The following is a 15,331-nucleotide window of genomic DNA, read 5'->3' as shown; positions in this document are numbered from 1 at the left end:
TCATCTCCAAAGCAGTATGATCTTCTAAACTGCTTAAGTTTCATCACCAGGGTCATGGAACTTCCTTAGTTACATCATCTACATACATGTGTGAATTTGGTTACCTTTATTTGGAGAGTCATGAAAGAATTCTAAGTAAGGTAGACACTCTGTTACAAACTGTTACTTTGTTTTGTAAAGAGAACACATGGGAGAACGAGAGGGCAAGATGGACTAAGAGCTGATGGAAAACTGGGTGAAGAAGGAGGGGCCGAGAAGATGGAGAGGACCAGAGCTGAGAGCCAGACCCTTATTGAGATGCAGCGAGAGTGTGAGGCAACCATTGTTGGGCTGCCGTCGCCATGGAAACAGGCTCCGAGCATCAATCCGCTGATGAGATTCCCGAAATCTTGCCAAGGGAGAAAATGAAGTATATAACAGATATAACTCAATGTACCCTGTTGCCCAGCCTGAACCTGCCCCACAACCCCGTCTTCCTCGCAGATGAAACGTCCTGTGAAGTTCTGTCTGGCACTCTGGGCTCTCTGACTGCTATTTGAGTGGACTGACGGGATTAGAAAGTCAAGGTGCCCATGGGAAAAAAACTTTCACAAACTTTCAGGTGAAAGACTATGTTTCAGCAGGAAAGACTATGTTACAATTTGCCGTCCCTGCAAGTAAGTGCAACACGGCACCTTGCACCTTTGCCTCCCACAAGCGTACCGGCTGGAAATAATAGCATTTAGGATGTATATTTGTACATGGCGGGGATATTTTCTGGGGATGGAACGTTACTGGCAGTACTTCCGAGAGCTGTTCTGAAATCACCCCGCTTGCCGAGGCTTGATAACCAGCCACCTAACATCCTGCCTGCTCAAATTCCAGAGAAAAAGGAGTTCTAATTTACTGCTGTCCAAAAAAATCTCGTCTATGTTTTTGGCAGTGTGTCTGTGTCTCTGATAGCTACTGCTGACCCAAAAACAGTTGTGGGAAGAGTGATTTTGCAAAAATTGCTGGTTTGCGTGTTCTTATGGTTTCAGCCTGCTGTACGACATGTATTTATAAAGTAGGTTATAGGGTTACATCTTAATATCCAACTGCTATTTAAAGCACACAGACATTAGAGGATTGGAGGTGTTCATGCCTCACTGGCTCTCAATCAACACCCCACATGGACCTTAAAGACACTGACATAAACATAGCACAGTGTGGGGTAATGGAGATACCCCCCCTCCTTCATCACCCTGGCAACACTGCCAAACTGGCCAATTAGCAACCCTGAAATTCCACAGAGGCACATCCCAGTGTCATCCATAAAAGTAAAGGGTTCATATAATATGTGTGTGTGTGTGTGTGTGTGTGTGTGGGGGGGGGGGGGGGGGGGGGCTGTGTACCTGTAATCAGAAGGTCACCAGTTCAAACCCACCCTCCACACGTCTGTGGAACCCCCAGCTCCCTGGGCGCCAGTAGACAGCTTACTCTACAAAGAGCAAGTTGACGGAGGTGTAAAGACAATTTCCCCATGGGGATAAAAGTATCTATTATTAATTCTGTATATTATTATTGGTGGTGTTTGCTTTAACAGCTCTTGGGGGTGGGGCAGGTTGGAGCTGTAATTTCTGCCCACTTCTCCACCTCAACAAAAAAAGACTAAACACTAATATATGATTCCTCATCAAAGGATTTATGTTTAAAATCAAGCAGGCATGACAGACGCTGCATACACACACACACACACACACACACACACACACCTGCTGGCCTCAGTGCTCCGTGCAGACATGATGAATTATAGTTTGATCCCCAGGCTCCAGAGGAATATGGAGCTGTCCAGAAGGTTGAACGAGAAGGCTGCTGTGCTTCCAGGAAGTTATATGATATCAGACTGGGAGAGGAGATACAGTACAGTGGGCAGGAGTAGTCATGGGATGCCGATGGGGACACACACACACACACACACAAATATTTGTATTTGTATCTTTGTGGGGACCGTCCGTGCATTTCTATGGCCATAACCCTAATCCCAACGATGACAAACTTAACTCCTACCCAGCCTTAAACTTAACCATAAGACTTTCGGCATTTTTCATTTTTTGATTGCCTTCTCAGATTTTTATAAAATTGAATTTCGTCTTATGGATCCCCACCACATCAAAATAGCAGGTTTTTATCACATTGTGGGGACCGTGTCACAGAGGGAGCAGACTAGGGGCACCGTACATGGAGGTGGGAGTCACTGGGCATGCAGCAGACCGGCTTCCCCACAGTGGGCTCCATTACCGCTTGGACTGGGCTGAACCCGCACTATCCAGAACCACAACACTGGACCAGAACAATAACACCTCCTGCGTTAACTCTCTTTGTTGTTGCCATGGTTTTGTAGACCAGTCCCAATCCTCCAGGCCTCTAAGGTAACCTCACTTCTTCTCTGGGATATTTATAGGCCACTGTTACCATACAGCATATATTTCTGAAATTAACTCGTGTGAATTTTGGTAGACGCTCAGTGCACTTGTAGTACCAAGTCCAACCAGGTTGGTGAAGGATAGATCATCCAGTACCATGACTAGTCAGGGCACGCTTGTAGCCTGAAGATTACTGGCTGAAATCCTAGTACAGATCCTGTTTTTGTTCCCTTGAGAAAGGCAGTTGAGGTCCCCTTGTGACCCAGTACTGGTTAAGAGGTTGTATGGAGAATATATGTATAAATCAAAGGTGTATATATATATATATATATATATATATATATATATATGGTTAAAAGACCATAATAAGCTGCACCCCATGCATCAGATCATTTTTCAGTGACCCCTCCCCCTTCCCACTGGAGATGTGAGATTGGTTCACCAGCTTTGTCTGGAGATGAGGAGGAATGGGAAACAGAGAGGAGCACCCCCCCCACACACACACACCTGGCAACACCCCTGAATGGCCATGGGACCCAGGGCCTCAATCAACCTGGCATCTGGCCAAGCATCATCCCCAGGTCCCACTCTGCTGATGGGAGTGGGGGAGGGGGATTACAAAGTAATCAACAGGGGATGAGGGGGTAAAGGGAGGTTTCCATGGCAACTAGGCAGGATGCCCCCCCCCCCCAAGGTACCACCGCAATGTCCACCCTCATTTATCGACCAATGACAGCCCTCGGCAGTCAGGTGACAGACGCAAGAGAATGTAGAGGAAAGCAGCAAGCGGCCAATCACACAGCCCCAGCAGGGACCACGGGCGTCCTTGTGAATAGCAGTAATTAAACTCACACCTCAGCCAGCCCATGTACTCAACCCACCTAAATGCAAATAACAAACAGGGATCACCTTGTCCTGTCGAAAAAAGGTGCCAACTCCGAGCACAAGTCACCGAAGATTAGCCAAGCTCAAATCCGAAGAGAACAAAGGAGATGGGAGCAGAGCATGTGCTGAGGGCGTCGTCCAGCAGGGTGCAGGCTTCAGCTGAGAGGAACCTCATTTCAGTGGTCAGTTAGGGGGCGTTAACCTGGGAGGGGCCACTATGCTGCATTCCATTGGAACTCATAAGTCGGAAATTCAGAGTTTCTTTCAACCAGACCGGAAAGTCAGAGGAACCTCTGCAACCCCGACCTCAGAAATCAAGATGGCCGCTCTGTGCATCATCAGAAAAATGCTTCAGTGATTAACTGTCCATACTGTACTTCTGTCTTATTTGTGTCACATTAAATCGCTCGTACACACAGTACTGTCCCACCTCTATCTGTGGACATGTTGCTGCGGTGTTTATATGTGCAAAATACCACAAAATGCATTGCTATCAACTGGTATTGCTAACAATGAACCTGGCTAGAACTGGAATTGCTAATGGCTAACCCGGCTAGTTGTACTGGAACGTGGTTAATTTGGGTGTGACATCATTCCCAGCTCAGAATTCCGACTTCTGAGGTAATGGAATGCAGCAATAATACGTGATCTACTGTAGTCCTATACATTGGCGTACTGGTCACACCAGGGGTTACCACCAGAGGGCGATGTAGAGTTTGGCAACACAAAGAAGCAAAATCTCTGCTCATTTCACACCTTCTAAGGGCATGTTTTTGTGGCACCCCCATGTGGGAGGTACCCAGTGTTTCTATGGCAACCTGATATCAGTCAGACACCGGTACAGATTTACCCATTAATCCAGCACCATTATGGATGTGAAGCAAGGGTGAAAGAGACGAGCAGAGAGAAGGGAAGGAAACACGGATGTTCGTCCGCGCACGGCCAAGGGCATCCGATTGGAAGCCAGAGTGTGTCTGTGGGTAGGATGCACAGAAAACATACAGGGGCAAATTCGCTCAATGGCCGCTTTATTAGACACACCTACCAAGCACTGAATAGGGCTCACTTTTACATCGAGAATCTTAACTGACATTTACTCAATATGGTGTAGCAGGGGCGCCGTAAGGGGGAGGAAAGCTAGGACGATTCCAAGGGCCCCTGAGTGACAGGGGCCCTAAAAAATTAGGAAAATAACTGGATTGGTTTGGACTGGGGGGTCTAATATGATATGCTTTCATGGGGCCCAAAATCTCTAGCAACGCCCCTGAGGTGTAGGATACCCATCTTAGGGATTTCGGTCTATGCTTCCTTGCAGCTTCTGCAAATTTGTTGGCCACACATTCACGCTGCAAGCGTCCAAATCTACCTCATCTCTATAGTATCGGAAGCTGGGGACTGTGCAGTGCCAGTGGGGACATTGAAGCCATGTTCATGGAAGCAGCTTGAGAAGATCCGTTATCCTGATGGAAGCCTATTGGAAAACCGGTGGCAGCAATACTCAGGTAAGCTGTGGCATTGAAATGATGCTCTGATGATCAGCTGGTGTTGAGGGGCCTAATCTGTGCCAGGAAAACATTCATCACAACATTACATTATACCAGCAGCCTGGACTTCTGACACGAGGCAGTGTGGGTCTCTGGATTCTGACCTTACCATCTGTATATTCTTAGCTGACAGGAGCGCAAGCCGGCATGGACTTCTGCTGCTGTAACCCATCCTCTTCAAGGTTTGACGTGTTCTCCCTTCAGAGAGGCCCTTCTCTACACCACTGATGTAAAAAGTGCCTATTTCAGTAGCTGTGGCCTTCTCGTCAGCTTGAACAAATCTGGCAATTCTCCTCTGACCTGTCTAATTAACACGTTTTCACCCCCACTACTGCTCACGGTGCATTTCAAAGTTGCTTAGATGACACGTTGTAATGTTTAGCCAACTGAATGTCTTAACCCTCTCTGAGAACCTTATTTCCTTATTTAATGAGGTGCAGTCACTTGATCACTGATTGGCTATTTGTGTTAATGAGCTGGTGGACTATTAAAGTGGCCACTGAGCAAATATACACAGACACTAATACAAATGAGTATAAGTATATAGAAAAAACTGTAAGTACATAAGTATATAGAAACTCATAAACTACTCACATACACAGTACATGTATGCACAGAGACACACGTATGAACATATATTTAAGGACACACAAATATGTAGACATACATGCAAGCACATACAATCATACAACATATAGACATGTACATGTATGAACATATTAATCTAATCATGCATTTGCAGATACAAGCACATATGCCGTATTTGCATGTTCATGTACAGACATGCATATGCATGCAGACATATCTACCTACTCATACAGACGGACATGTACACAGATAAACACGGATACTTTTGATGGACAGGTGATGCAGGCATGAAACTTGAGGCTTCTGCTACTAGTGGGAGATATAAATTTGTCTGTCCCCTGCTAACTAATTAGAATTAGGTGATCAGTGGTCATTGTTGATACACCACAGCACACAACAACGAAATGTGTCCTCTGCATTTAACCCATATGTGACTTTCGTGACATAGCAGGGTGCAGCTAATTCAGCGCCCGGGGAGCAGTGCTTGGGGGTGGTACCTTGCTCAGGGTACCTCAGTGGTGCCTTGCCAGTCGGGGATTCGAACCAGCAATCTTTCAAGTACACACGCGCTTCCCTAACCATTAAACCACCACTGCCCAACTGTGTACTCATTATGAATAAATAAGCATATATTTAGGATTCTCATCAATGTTTGTTTTCCCTGGTGTCAACTCGGAATGAACATGTTGGTTCACGAGGTCCAATACATGCTGAATCTGTGTTTTCCATCATGGTACAGTAAACAGATTACATTTGAAAAGTTAATTCAGACCATTACCACCAGCAGGAGGAAGATGGAACTGAAAACTGTGAGAGAGGAAAGTAGGAGATTTCAAAGAAAACAAAAGACTTCATGCATCTTGTCAACGTAACAGTCAAGCGTGTGTTTATCTGAGCTGTAACAAACCCAGACTGGTGTGTCTGTGATGAAGCAGTGTTCGTTTGCAAGTAATTTTTAAGTACCACGCTGCCACCCTCTGACCATCGCAGGTAAGACATGTACAATTAAGGCTGTAACGCAGAAAGCACCGAGCAGACTTCAGCTACTCTGAGAAACTTTGCAAGCATAAGAGACCCAGTGCTGTTGACCAATGTGCCCGTTCAGTAGCAGGAAAGCTAAAAAATTTGCCTGGTAGAAAATAACCAAGTCTGACCACATTCCAGTTTGTCTTACGCTGTCAAACAAAGATTAATATTACATAACTGAAAACAATCTCAGCTGATCTGACTAGTAATTCACTGTAGATGCTTGTAGTGCGTTAACAGGACGATTGAGGCAGAGGCTGATATCTGTGGGCCCTCACATGGTGAATAGGTTCACTGCCTGCTGAAGGTGAGGCGAAAAGCTCATGACTCTGATCTCTAGTGGCATCTGGGGGGGGGCTAAAAGAAAGCGCACAAAAAAGCCAGAGCCCATGCCCACCTCAGTCTACAACAAAGCATACGTTCTAACAAAATAACTCCCCTCGTCCCGTCCAGCCCAGGACCCAATCCATTGCACAGAATTCCTTCTTGTACATCCATCACAACACAAGACTCTGTTGTCCTCCTGGGTAGCAGACATAAATGAGCGCATGAGTGTGAGGGTGGTCCACACAGAGCCAATACTGATTACTGCCCTCTTGGTCGGGCTATGGGGCCTACTCACGCCTGGGGAGCGGGTGGGTGCAGTGACTGGCTGGCACATCTGTGCAGCGGGGTAGCTGTCTGAAGTGTTAGCTCAGATCTGCCTACAGGCTTGGCGAGCCTGGTGCAGATATGTAATCCGGGGGGTGGGGGGGGGGGGGGGACAAAGGCCTTGTATTCGTAAACACTGGTACATCTATATACATCGACATACATGCCTATCAGTAGAGTGTTCACAGTGACAAAACATATATATATAGACAGACAGACAGATAGATAGATAGATAGATAGATAGATAGACAGACAGACAGATAGATAGACAGACAAACAGACAGACAATCAGACAGACAGACAGACATTATATCCAGGGTTATATCTGGCAGTTCCTCTGTGCCCCCGCGGTCATGCTAATGAAGAGGACACATGCTTAGCATAGGCCAACAGTTGTTGCCTCTCACGGACTATAAATGTTTTTCGCACCCTCACACCGCCTGGGACTCAGAGGCTGTGATGTCACATCCACTTCCTGTATCCCATTACCACCCCCATGTGGTGACTCCTCACAGCATTCAGGCACGGCACATGCTCAGGAACACAGGGTTTAGGTGTTTACACAAAAAAGGTGCCAATAGGAACGCAGTGGGGGTGGAGCCTCAGGGACAAAAATGACATCATCAAGAAACCATGTGCAACGAGTGATCGGGGACAGCTGGTGTCTTTCATTGATCTTCCTGGCCAGCCTTAGATGAGCTCGACGGAGAATCATGGCACTCAGGTCAAAGGTGCCATCATGAGCCTAAGGAGCACCCGTGTTATATTGCTCAGTTGGGAAGTTAAAGCACTTTTCCCAAAACCGGAGATGCAGATATGAACCACACACATCCGATTACACAATTCAAAAAGTCATCAGTGAGATGGAAAAATTTCCAAAAAGAAAACAGAGAAACAGAGTGAAAGAGGAAAAAATATGTCTACTCGAGACGAGGCCAAGAGAGAGGGAAATAAAACTTCTCAGAATATCACAATGGAAAAAAAATCACAGAAACACATAGCTGTACGTATTTGTCTGCCCAGTCCATAGTCACGAAGGCCATATTCACAAACAAGTCGTGAAATTATGATTTTGCTTTGAAACCGTGGTCAGTGTGGCTTCTATTAATGAGACGTGATTCCTAAGTCCTCGGCTCCTCAAAACACTGCAGGCCAGATCACTTTCTGGTGAATGAAGCCAAAGAGACCAGCACAACAATGTCATGTTTCAGAGCCACTCGATTGGGTGGCCGGGACGTCACGGTGCCCCCTAATAAGGGAGCGTCACACAAGCACAGAGTCCTGATTCTTTAGCTGAACCCCCACACCCCGACTCTGGCACTGTGCACCCGACACGTCATCCGTGGGACGTGGCAGGCGGGTATGTGCCCCACGCTCCCTCTCCGCTCATGGGAACACAGGGATGTGGGAAAGCACAGGCAGTGACACTGTGCCACAGAGATGCAGCACACAGGGGTGGTCAGTGGGGGTTCGGTCAACCCCATGAGCCAGACATTCCAGAGGAGGAACTCAGACCAGAAAAGCAAGTGACACCAGGAGCCCCAGGTTGGTTATGCGATATGGATGTGTTGCTGAGGGAGCAAAAATGTGTACTGTCTAGCAGGGAGCTTGGAGGGAGCAAAAACGTGGACCGGCTGTGGGTCCCCGTGGATCGGATTGGGAAAAACTGATCCAGAGGCACCATGCTTCTCATCAGTGGTCCGAATCTCCACCTCCACACCATGATGTCTGCTTCTGCTGACTTGTCACAGTGTCTCACAAAGGCATGCACAAATGTGTCACACACATCCACACCCTCTCACTGTTAGGACAGTGATCTAGCTGACCCGGCTAAATTAGGGATCCTCGGTCGTAAATAGTCTCTTCAATTGTTCTCTCTGCAAGGCACTTTACATATAGTTCACTTTATATACAGCATTGAACATTTCCACTTCCATATTTTATGCTGAAAGCACACAGTGGATATAAAAAATCTACAAAGCTACACAGCCTTAGTGAAATTTCAGATTTATGCAACCACCATCTTCATTTCTATTCATCCTACTCATTATTATTTTTTTTGTTTTGGGTTTCCTTGATTGGAAGATCACATTAAAGACTGAAAAATGTCTGAAACAATTTATTTTGATCTCTTGCTCTACATCACAAAAAATCTTCTGTTTCAGTACGGCCGCGTGGACTTTTAATGCACTGCACATAGGAATTTCTTGGATGAACTGCACCATTGCCTAAAGCATCATAACTAGATAAAGCAACCATTTGACTCTGTTACTGGGTAGATTTAAATATCTTAATAATTCATAATAATTCAATTATTTCAGTGTCTTAACACGATTAAATAAGGAGTCCTTTGAAACTCAGGGATTAGGCGTGTTTGATCTCAGAAGCGCGTTTCACAACGTCGGCGACTTGTGAGTCCTCAGTGCTTGTCGGCTTTATAACGGCAGCGAAACCGTAGGCTTTTCCCCACAAGCATTTTCCCACAAGGAGAAAGGGGGTACGGAGGTGTATATTTAAAAGGGGGGGGGGGTTTCCCGGTAGTCGTGGCTCAACATCTCCACGCAACGTCTGGCCGCCCCCCATTCTCAGACAGCGGTGACTCTTAAGGGATTCTGTTGTTATTAGAATCTGATTATCAGAATAAATATGCCTGGGAACCCAACACTGTGATTATTACCCCTTGGTGGCTTACAGTCCACTGAACGCCTCGATGTTCAAGCCTAACACACCATATTGAATAAAGAAAAACCTAGAAATACACAAACACCATCCAGATAGATCGATAGATAGATAGATAGTGGAGTGGATAGGTTTGTGTGCCTCTGAGATCCTATGTGCTATGTTGTCAGGAGCAATTGCCTCTGGTAGGGTCTCCCAAGGAATGGTGTGCACGATTAGAACCAGACCAGCGCTCTGTTTTTGCATTTCTGTGCCAATTACATTTTGTCCATAACAAACACCATGTTTGAGTATAAGGATGTTCATAAGAGCTCCCTAGGCCACAGTTCCATGATTGATTTTGCAATTGTATTGTTTGATCTGCATCTGCATGTTTTGGACCCTCGGGTGGGCGAAGAGAGGAGCTGAGCTGTCAACTGATCACCACCTGGTGGTGAGTTGGATCCGATGGCGGAAAGATGCTGGATAGACCTGGTAGATTCAAACATATAGCGAAGGTATGCTGGGAGAGTCTGGCAGAGGCTCCAGTCTGGGAGATCTTCAACTTGCACCTCTGGCAGAACTTCTCCTGCATCCTAAGGGAGTCAGGAGACATTGAGCCTGAATGGGCCATGTTCCGGGACTCCATTGCAGAAGTGGCTGTGTGGAGCTGTGGCAGTAAGGTTGTTGGTTGTGGCGGCATTGCCCCAACCTGTTGGTGGACATCGGTGGTAAAGGGAGCTGGCAAAGTGCTGTTAGTTTGTGGGGCTCCTGAATCAGCGGACAGGTACCAGCAGTGGAATGCGGTTCTCGAGGTTACTGAGGCAAAAACTGGGGAGTGGGAGGAGTTTAGTGAGACCATGGAGATGGGCTTTTGGTAGACCCCAGATACATTCTGGGAACCCATCAGGTGGCTCAGGAGGGGAAACCCATGCTGTTTAGGGGAGGGATGGAACTCTGTTGACCTCAAATGGGGATAGTCAGGTGGTGGAAGGAGTAGTTCAAGCACCTCCTGAATTCCACTGATAAGTCTTCATTGGTGAAGGTACAGCTGGAAGACTTGGAGAAGGACTTACCCAACATGGCAGCTGAGATCACTGAAGTAGTCAAAAAACTCTTTGGTGGTAAGGCTCCAGGGGGGGACGAGATTTGTCCTGATTTCTTGAAAGCTCTTGATGTCTTGGCTGACCCCCCTCTTCAACATTGTGTGGAGGTTGTGGGCAGTGACTTTGGATTGGCAGACTGGGATGGTGGTCCCAATCATTAAGAAAGGAGATTGGAGGATGTGTTCCAACTTCAGGGGGATCACACTCCTCAGCCTCCCTGGGAAGGTCTATGCCAGAGTACTGAAGAGGAGGGTCTGTCCGTTGGTCCGTTGGATCCTGGAGGAACAATGTGGATTTTGTCCTGATCACAGAATGCTGGACCAGCTCTTCACCCTCAAAAAAACACTGGAGGGTTCATGGGAGTTTGCCCAACCAGTCTACAGTACATGTGTTTCGTGGACTTGGAAATGGCATACGACCAAGGGGGTCCTTTGGGGGGTGATTCAGAAGTATGGGGTCCACTGTTGCGGGCCATCAGATCCCTGTATAAACTAAGTTTAGTTCGTATTGCCTGTAATAAGTCAGACTAGTTCCCGATTCTAGGTGCCTGGGGGTCCGATTTGGTGGCCTCAGGATTGTATCTTTGCTTATTGCAGATGACGTGGTCCTGTTGGCTTCATCGGGCTGTGACCTGCAGCAGGCACTGGGGCGGACGGCAGCTGAGTGTGATGCGACTGGAAGGAGGATCAGCACCTCCGAGTCTGAGGTCATGGTTCTTAACCAGAAAAGGGTGGATTGCCCTCTCCTGGTGGGGGGATGAGTTACTGCAGCATGTGGAGGACTTTAAGTTTCTCAGGGTCTTGTTCAGGAGTGAGAGAAGAAGGGAGCTGGAGATCGACAGGCGGATTGGTGCAGCATGGGCAGTACTGATAGTAGTAATGGATAGATAGATAGATAGATAGATAGATAGATAGATAGATAGATAGATAGATAGATAGATTGATTGATTGATTGATTGATTGATTGATTGATTGATTGATTGAAGAGACCAGGCGACAAGAGCACTTCAGGACCGGTTTGCGTGGCCTAGCTTTGACATGCGCATTGTCACGAAGCGTCGTCCCGTAAGTGCATCCCTCGCGCGGCGTGCTGTCATAAATGCACAGCGCAAATGGAGCCGCGCCAGTGCATAATCGCTTTTGCATTAGGACCTTACAAAATCCACCCCGCCTCGGGCAATTGTAATACTATAGAGAATTCTTATTCTAATTTATTATAATCTATCCCAGAATTTGCATCTGTCGTTTAGCGGGCGAGAAAACAGCAATATACTTGTGCATTTTCACAATTATGTAAGTCGGCGCTTTACTGGCTTGCTTACAATTATAGCAATTAACCTCAAGTAACTGATTTGAGATGGCAGAAGTAAACAACAGCACAGCAACTTGAATAAAACATAAGAAAATATCACTGATTTCTTACTAATGTACAGCCGTACCTGTGTATCCAGCATCATCATCATCTCGGATTCATATCCCCGTCCAAGTCTTTCTCCGGGCGGTTCACGGCGAGCCGAGGAATCCTCTTATAACCGGCCTGCGCGCATTTTGAGCGATAGATCCGAAAATGCACGGGCAGCCTTTTGGGAATGTGTCGGATTCCTGTAAACTGTGCTGTATCTGTCCAAGAACCGCGCGGCACTGGGAAACCTTCAGGGAACAACAGCTGCATCCAGTTGTATGTCATCAATCCCACATATGCCAAGCATCAATCAGTTAAAAAAAATTATAATAATGTTATATCAGAGAAACAATCGGAATGATTTCCCTTCCCCCAAAACCAAGATCTTCTATTCGCCAACGAAAACACGAAAGCTTTTCTTTTTTTCTTTTTTTTTACAAAGAAAGGGTCGCTACATATGGAATCCATTTAAATAGATAACCCGACCATGCCATAATCCCTGGCGATACGGAGGGAGGGGTTATTGATAAAAAAAAATAAGTCAAATGAACAGATCAAACCGATATATTTCAACGTTTAAAAGACGGGGGTGAATAATAAAAGATACAAGCTGTCATTCGTGCCCCCAAGACGAGGTACGTAGTGGAGGAATCCCATCATCTTAAGCACAATTGTCATCGAGAGTCATTTAGCAACTTTAACGATTAAAAACCTTTTAAAATGAAAAGTTGTCCTTTAATTTCAGAAACTAAAAAAATTCCATCTTGAAAATTCATCAACATCAAAGATCCCGAAATGAAAAAGACCACTAATTAGAATATGCACCATACTTGTCTTCAATGATAGCTGGGCGAACCAGGTGTGAACTTCTCTTGGCCCAAGAACATGTCTCATATATTTTCATTCTAATACATGTTTTATGAAAGCAAATCGCAAACAGGGTTTTTACTGAGAAATGTCACTGAAGGAGAACTCCCATAAAATAGACGGCACCTACAGACTATTTTCTTCAGACTCTCACGATGGCAAAAAATGCGTGCAAAAGGCCCTACGTTCGTTTTTAGGTGTTGTTTTAATATACCCGAGTCCTGAAAAAACAGGAGGAATCGAAATTTTACGTTTTATATGAGAATCGCTCAGAAATCCAGATTTCTGGGTCGTCTCCCATTTCAATTCAACATCCCGTTTCTTTCTTGTCAGCGATTATTGATTAAAATGTTGCAATCGCTCAAATCTCTCGTATTGCCGTTTACTCATGTTTACTCAATTTTACCGCTTCAAAAAACGACAGTTTTACTGTATCGTTGCTATAAATATCTCAGTTTTCTCTCAAAATATTCTCCAGTGACAAAATGGACGATCCCACATATGTCTCGTTGTCTTTGAAATAATGTTCTGCTTTAGGATTATATTTTCCAGAAAATGTGCAATCCATGCCTGTCGCTTATTTTTAAAATCTCCTCTCTTCAGGTGTTGATTGCTGCTTGAGGATAAAAAAAACCTTGGGAAATAGCAAGGTTGAAACGGAGGTCCTGCCCGCAGAGGGACAAAGCATTTAAATAGGCGAAGGGAAAGATCGTGGAGACGACGAGGAAAAACAAAACGACATCAGAGAAATAAAAAAGCACAAAGAAAATGATGAAGTAAGGGCTCTCAGTCGGAACAGCCCTCGGCAGTCCTCGGGGATGTTGAAGGGACCGCGCCTGGTGTCTGACGGCAGTGTACACCGACCCGAGCGGGTGGGCGATGTGACGGACTCGGTCCTCTCGATGCTAAGGCAGCAGAGAAGCCGCCCCCTCTCGGCGTCTCGGCTTTCTGGATGCTCCCCCATCACCTCCCCCGACGGGACTGCCATTTAGTCGCTCTCTACCAAAGGGCTCTCAAGGAGATGGAGGAAGGCGAAATTAGTGTTGCACAATTGCAGATTTGACCACTCTTTAAAACTAACGGTTTGCATATGACAAAGCTAGTCTGCTTAGATCCTGACCCCAGACAAAAAAGCAAAGACGTGTTGGTGCTTGTATTATATTTTATTGTTATTATTTAACTGAACTTAAACACAAATGAAGATAAAAACATTTTGAAGCCACACAAAGCAGATGCAGTTTTGCAGAACAAATTCACAGCTGTAAATTCTGCAGTGAGACGAAGCGGCCACCCTGCTTTCTCAGGCCTTCCGTGTCAGACCCACATGTTAAATCTAAGCAAATCATTCCCACACTCAGCACAGACAATGGCAGAAAGCACAATTAAGCCTGATGTTAAGTGATCGATACAGGTTGACTCTCATTTTGTGTTCCACATTAAACGTGCCAACTCGGCCAGGATACTATAGCCTGGAGCTGTGGAAATAGTGCGACCTTGAATAACCAAGGCACACAGGACACACCTGAATGCACGGCCACCCCCATCCTACGTGTGGGGGGGTTTGGCAGTTGGGCCGCCCCCAAGGAGGTGTTCATGTGAAGGCGGCAAGATGCCTTATTAAGCACCTCTGGTTCGTCTCCTACATTTCGCTCCCTCGCATAAAAACTGAAGCCACGAAGCCTTGGGCAGGATTATTAAAACGTGGCACCGTACAGCATGCAGTTATGTCACAAATGTCAGCCTCATAAATGGTTTTTCTTCGAGCACCATTACAAAATACAGAGCAACCCTTATTATTCTGGATGCAAGTATAAAGGGTTTTTTTTTTTTGTTTTTTTGTTTAACTAAGCAGCTGTCTTTTGGTCTCCAGTAAACAGGGAACCTTCAAGAATTAAGTCATCTTGCAGCTCTACATATTTACATTTTTAAGAATTACAATAAGACATCTTCTTTGTTATAATTTTCCAGACATGAATATTTCATGTGACATAATCAGCCATCACTCTGGATTCCATAGTTTAATTTTAGGCTATCCACCTTTTCTATTTAAACATCAAAGACCAAGCATCCATATAATGAATGTAACACTTTTCCACTTTTAGATGTATCTACATAACGTTTTATGCAGAAAAAATTAGAAACTAGAAAATGATTGGGCTCAAGTAAAATATGTAGATAAGTAAAGAAAACAACTGTTAAGAGAATATCTAACTTTCACTC

General features: G+C 45.6%; 1 protein-coding gene across 1 annotated transcript in view; it reads right to left on the bottom strand.

Annotated features, from left to right (window-relative positions):
- The window catches only part of LOC111842082 (ral guanine nucleotide dissociation stimulator-like), a 56,817-nt gene extending 42,766 nt beyond the window's left edge, over window positions 1–14,051 (bottom strand). Inside the window, exon 1 of the mRNA XM_023808358.2 lies at window positions 12,282–14,051. Within this exon, the coding sequence (XP_023664126.1) occupies window positions 12,282–12,305 (24 nt within the window). The 5' untranslated portion in view covers window positions 12,306–14,051. The remainder of the gene's footprint in view (window positions 1–12,281) is intronic.
- Between the last annotated feature and the right edge of the window lie 1,280 nt (window positions 14,052–15,331).

Source organism: Paramormyrops kingsleyae, chromosome 7, assembly GCF_048594095.1.
Source record: "Paramormyrops kingsleyae isolate MSU_618 chromosome 7, PKINGS_0.4, whole genome shotgun sequence".
NCBI lineage: Eukaryota > Metazoa > Chordata > Actinopteri > Osteoglossiformes > Mormyridae > Paramormyrops > Paramormyrops kingsleyae.
The sequence above is the reverse complement of the archived record's forward strand: the minus strand, read 5'-3'. Positions and strand labels throughout refer to the sequence as shown.